This window comes from Salvelinus namaycush, unplaced genomic scaffold, assembly GCF_016432855.1.
Source record: "Salvelinus namaycush isolate Seneca unplaced genomic scaffold, SaNama_1.0 Scaffold1696, whole genome shotgun sequence".
NCBI lineage: Eukaryota > Metazoa > Chordata > Actinopteri > Salmoniformes > Salmonidae > Salvelinus > Salvelinus namaycush.
In genome coordinates, this window is record NW_024058448.1 from 10,001 (window position 1) to 15,908 (window position 5,908).

The window sequence follows — 5,908 nt, forward strand, 5'->3', positions numbered from 1 at the left end:
TACAGGGTTATAGAGACAGGAAGTAGGTATTAGAGGTCTGGGTACAGGGTTATAGAGACAGGAAGTAGGTATTAGAGGTCTGGGTACAGGGTTATAGAGACAGGAAGTAGGTATTACCGGTCTGGGTACAGGGTTATAGAGACAGGAAGTAGGTATTAGAGGTCTGGGTACAGTGTTATAGAGACAGGAAGTAGGTATTACCGGTCTGGGTACAGGGTTATAGAGACAGGAAGTAGGTATTAGAGGTCTGGGTACAGGGTTATAGAGACAGGAAGTAGGTATTAGAGGTCTGGGTACAGGGTTATAGAGACAGGAAGTAGGTATTAGAGGTCTGGGTACAGGGTTATAGAGACAGGAAGTAGGTATTAGAGGTCTGGGTACAGGGTTATAGAGACAGGAAGTAGGTATTAGAGGTCTGGGTACAGGGTTATAGAGACAGGAAGTAGGTATTACCGGTCTGGGTACAGGGTTATAGAGACAGGAAGTAGGTATTAGAGGTCTGGGTACAGGGTTATAGAGACAGGAAGTAGGTATTACCGGTCTGGGTACAGGGTTATAGAGACAGGAAGTAGGTATTAGAGGTCTGGGTACAGGGTTATAGAGACAGGAAGTAGGTATTAGAGGTCTGGGTACAGGGTTATAGAGACAGGAAGTAGGTATTAGAGGTCTGGGTACAGGGTTATAGAGACAGGAAGTAGGTATTAGAGGACTGGGTACAGGGTTATAGAGACAGGAAGTAGGTATTACCGGTCTGGGTACAGGTTTATAGAGACAGGGAGTAGGTATTAGAGGTCTGGGTACAGGGTTATAGAGACAGGAAGTAGGTATTACCGGTCTGGGTACAGGGTTATAGAGACAGGAAGTAGGTATTAGAGGTCTGGGTACAGGGTTATAGAGACAGGAACTAGGTATTACCGGTCTGGGTACAGGGTTATAGAGACAGGAAGTAGGTATTAGAGGTCTGGGTACAGGGTTATAGAGACAGGAAGTAGGTATTAGAGGTCTGGGTACAGATTACTGTAGCGAATCAATCTCCATCAGAAGACAACTGCAGCTGCTAGAGGATAACAGCGACCTAGAACACTGTACCACACTTTGAGACCTAGAACACTGTACCACACTGTGAGACCTAGAACACACTGTGAGACCTAGAACACTGTACCACACTGTGAGACCTAGAACACTGTACCACACTGTGAGACCTAGAACACACTGTGAGACCTAGAACACACTGTGAGACCTAGAACACACCGTGAGACCTAGAACACACCGTGAGACCTAGAACACACCGTGAGACCTAGAACACACCGTGAGACCTAGAACACACCGTGAGACCTAGAACACACCGTGAGACCTAGAACACACCGTGAGACCTAGAATCTCCTTTCTGTCATTATAGGTGGGGAGAAGGCAGGCAAGTTGGCTGACAGACAGACATAATTAACCAGGCCTTTATTTGGGTTCTCTTAGTCATCTCTCTCACAGAACTCAGGAGATTCATTATGATGGAGGAGGGGGGGAGGAGGGCATTGGGCTGGGGGACGGGGGACGGCAGAATGAAACAGCTGTTGCTGTCTCTCACTCGTCTATCTCCCTGAGGTGCATCCTATTAATTACCTTACATCACATCTACCTGGCCGCCCAGAAAGGTTTTCCTGACTAACGAGCTATACCAATCAATCATCACTTGGTGAAGACTTGGCGTTGCCATTGACAACATCTGCACAGTGATACCCACAGGAAGCCTAACAGATGCTAAACAAAATCTCAACATGGGGGGGGGGGGGTACTAAAACCATAGAACCAAACAAAACACAGCAACCTTTGACCTAAACCTTACAAACATGTTCCCACTACAATACGTTAACTTCCTGCACCAAATCAAACCCCAGTGGATATTGATTATCTGTGACCTCTAAATCCGCCTCGTTCATTCCACCGTCACTAAAAAACCCATATCGGAAGAGGCGAAGGGCCACGTTAGTTTCCATGGAAACAGAGATAACGCGTAGACACGAGGTGGAAGATTCTCCGAGCAGATTGTTACTACGCTGGGTTTAATCCAGAGAGAGGTACGGGTAGGGAAATGTCTTCAAACTGTTCTTTTTTTTCTCTCCTTGAGATGTCAGGACTAACAATCTGGGATATCAATTACTGGTTTATCAACATCGACAAAGCAACCGGTCTCTGGTGAGTATTGGCATTAACATAAACACGCAAAATTAAAGAAGATTGTAGATATGGGAAATTGGCACGGTATTAATGAGAAAAGAGGCAGCATCTGTGCTGGCACCCTATTCCCTATATAGTGCACTACTTTTGACCTGTTCTGGCACCCTATTCCCTATATAGTGCACTACTTTTGACCTGTTCTGGCACCCTATTCCCTATATAGTGCACTACTTTTGACCTGTGCTGGCACCCTATTCCCTATATAGTGCACTACTTTTGACCAGTGCTGGCACCCTATTCCCTATTATACTGCACTACTTTTTGACCAGCTCTGTCCAACCGTGGTGCACTATAATAGAGGATAGGGTGCCATTTGGGACGAACAAAGACTGAAATTCAGATGCTGATGTAAAGATAAAGAAGTGGGTCATACAACATATCAAGGCATTCATACAGGAAGGTCTAGTTACATATAGGTCTAGCTACAGGTATGCTGCAGTAGCCCTCTGGCTGGGGAGATGAAAGCATACAGTAGCCCTCTGGCTGGGGAGATGAAAGCCTACAGTAGCCCTCTGGCTGGGGAGATAAAAGCCTACAGTAGCCCTCTGGCTGGGGAGATGAAAGCATACAGTAGCCCTCTGGCTGGGGAGATGAAAGCCTACAGTAGCCCTCTGGCTGGGGAGATGAAAGCCTACAGTAGCCCTCTGGCTGGGGAGATAAAAGCCTACAGTAGCCCTCTGGCTGGGGAGATGAAAGCCTACAGTAGCCCTCTGTCCTGGGAGATGAAAGCCTACAGTAGCCCTCTGTCCTGGGAGATGAAAGCCTACAGTAGCCCTCTGTCCTGGGAGATGAAAGCCTACAGTAGCCCTCTGTCTGGGGAGATGAAAGCCTACAGTAGCCCTCTGTCCTGGGAGATGAAAGCCTACAGTAGCCCTCTGGCTGGGGAGATGAAAGCCTACAGTAGCCCTCTGTCTGGGGAGATGAAAGCATACAGTAGCCCTCTGGCTGGGGAGATGAAAGCCTACAGTAGCCCTTTTGCTGGGGAGATGAAAGCATACAGTAGCCCTCTGGCTGGGGAGATGAAAGCCTACAGTAGCCCTCTGTCTGGGGAGATGAAAGCCTACAGAGCCCTCTGTCTGGGGAGATGAAAGCCTACAGTAGCCCTCTGTCTGGGGAGGTGAAAGCCTACAGTAGCCCTCTGTCTGGGGAGATGAAAGCCTACAGTAGCCCTCTGGCTGGGGAGATGAAAGCCTACAGTAGCCCTCTGTCCTGGGAGATGAAAGCCTACAGTAGCCCTCTGTCTGGGGAGATGAAAGCCTACAGTAGCCCTCTGTCCTGGGAGATGAAAGCCTACAGTAGCCCTCTGTCTGGGGAGATGAAAGCCTACAGTAGCCCTCTGGCTGGGGAGATGAAAGCCTACAGTAGCCCTCTGGCTGGGGAGATGAAAGCCTACAGTAGCCCTCTGGCTGGGGAGATGAAAGCATACAGTAGCCCTCTGTCTGGGGAGATGAAAGCCTACAGTAGCCCTCTGGCTGGGGAGATGAAAGCCTACAGTAGCCCTCTGTCTGGGGAGATGAAAGCCTACAGTAGCCCTCTGTCTGGGGAGATGAAAGCCTACAGTAGCCCTCTGGCTGGGGAGATGAAAGCCTACAGTAGCCCTCTGTCTGGGGAGATGAAAGCCTACAGTAGCCCTCTGTCTGGGGAGATGAAAGCCTACAGTAGCCCTCTGGCTGGGGAGATGAAAGCCTACAGTAGCCCTCTGTCTGGGGAGATGAAAGCCTACAGTAGCCCTCTGTCTGGGGAGATGAAAGCCTACAGTAGCCCTCTGGCTGGGGAGATGAAAGCCTACAGTAGCCCTCTGTCTGGGGAGATGAAAGCCTACAGTAGCCCTCTGTCCTGGGAGATGAAAGCCTACAGTAGCCCTCTGTCTGGGGAGATGAAAGCCTACAGTAGCCCTCTGTCTGGGGAGATGAAAGCCTACAGTAGCCCTCCGTCTGGGGAGATGAAAGCCTACAGTAGCCCTCTGTCTGGGGAGATGAAAGCCTACAGTAGCCCTCTGTCCTGGGGAGATGAAAGCCTACAGTAGCCCTCTGTCTGGGGAGATGAAAGCCTACAGTAGCCCTCTGTCTGGGGAGATGAAAGCATACAGTAGCCCTCTGGCTGGGGAGATGAAAGCCTACAGTAGCCCTCTGTCTGGGGAGATGAAAGCCTACAGTAGCCCTCTGTCTGGGGAGATGAAAGCCTACAGTAGCCCTCTGTCCTGGGGAGATGAAAGCCTACAGTAGCCCTCTGGCTGGGGAGATGAAAGCCTACAGTAGCCCTCTGGCTGGGGAGATGAAAGCCTACAGTAGCCCTCTGGCTGGGGAGATGAAAGCCTACAGTAGCCCTCTGTCTGGGGAGATGAAAGCCTACAGTAGCCCTCTGTCTGGGGAGATGAAAGCCTACAGTAGCCCTCTGTCCTGGGGAGATGAAAGCCTACAGTAGCCCTCTGTCTGGGGAGATGAAAGCCTACAGTAGCCCTCTGTCTGGGGAGATGAAAGCCTACAGTAGCCCTCTGTCCTGGGGAGATGAAAGCCTACAGTAGCCCTCTGGCTGGGGAGATGAAAGCCTACAGTATCCCTCTGTCTGGGGAGATGAAAGCCTACAGTAGCCCTCTGTCCTGGGAGATGAAAGCCTACAGTAGCCCTCTGGCTGGGGAGATGAAAGCCTACAGTAGCCCTCTGTCTGGGGAGATGAAAGCCTACAGTAGCCCTCTGGCTGGGGAGATGAAAGCCTACAGTAGCCCTCTGTCTGGGGAGATGAAAGCCTACAGTAGCCCTCTGGCTGGGGAGATGAAAGCCTACAGTAGCCCTCTGTCTGGGGAGATGAAAGCCTACAGTAGCCCTCTGTCCTGGGGAGATGAAAGCCTACAGTAGCCCTCTGGCTGGGGAGATGAAAGCCTACAGTAGCCCTCTGTCCTGGGAGATGAAAGCCTACAGTAGCCCTCTGGCTGGGGAGATGAAAGCCTACAGTAGCCCTCTGGCTGGGGAGATGAAAGCCTACAGTAGCCCTCTGTCTGGGGAGATGAAAGCCTACAGTAGCCCTCTGGCTGGGGAGATGAAAGCCTACAGTAGCCCTCTGTCTGGGGAGATGAAAGCCTACAGTAGCCCTCTGTCTGGGGAGATGAAAGCCTACAGTAAGCCTGCTACCAGGCCTGCCTCTCAAACAGCTGCAGATCGCCCTTCACACCTCACAGTGCACCATTTCATCCAGCCCCCTTCCACACAGCCCCCTTCCACACAGCTCCCTCCACACACACACACACACACACACACACACACACACACACACACACACACACACACACACACACACACACACACACACACACACAGACACAGACACACACACACACACACACACACACCCACGCACACACACGCACACACACACATGCACCCACGCACACATGTAAATATTGGACTATATATTGTGCCTTCCTGTATTATGCTGTTTATTATATTCTACTGAGCCATTTACTTTGTTTCTTCAATTGTTTATTAGGTATTATATTACAATCCCCAACCAACCAACCAGCCAGCCAACAAGCCAACCAACCAACCAGCCAGCCAGCCAGCCAACGAGCCAGCCAGCCAGTGAGCCAGCCAGCCAGCCAACCAACCAACGAGCCAACCAGCCACCCAATCAGCCAACCAACAAGCCAGCCAACCAACCAACCATTCAACCAAAAAGCCAA

The 5,908-nt window shown here is 50.6% G+C and overlaps 1 protein-coding gene across 1 annotated transcript in view; it reads right to left on the reverse strand.

The window, feature by feature from the left end:
* Positions 1-1,501, reverse strand: part of LOC120037316 (keratin-associated protein 10-4-like) — a 2,949-nt gene extending 1,448 nt beyond the window's left edge. Inside the window, exon 1 of the mRNA XM_038983478.1 lies at positions 1,484-1,501. Coding sequence (XP_038839406.1) covers positions 1,484-1,501 — 18 coding nt within the window. The remainder of the gene's footprint in view (positions 1-1,483) is intronic.
* Positions 1,502-5,908: the final 4,407 nt, after the last annotated feature.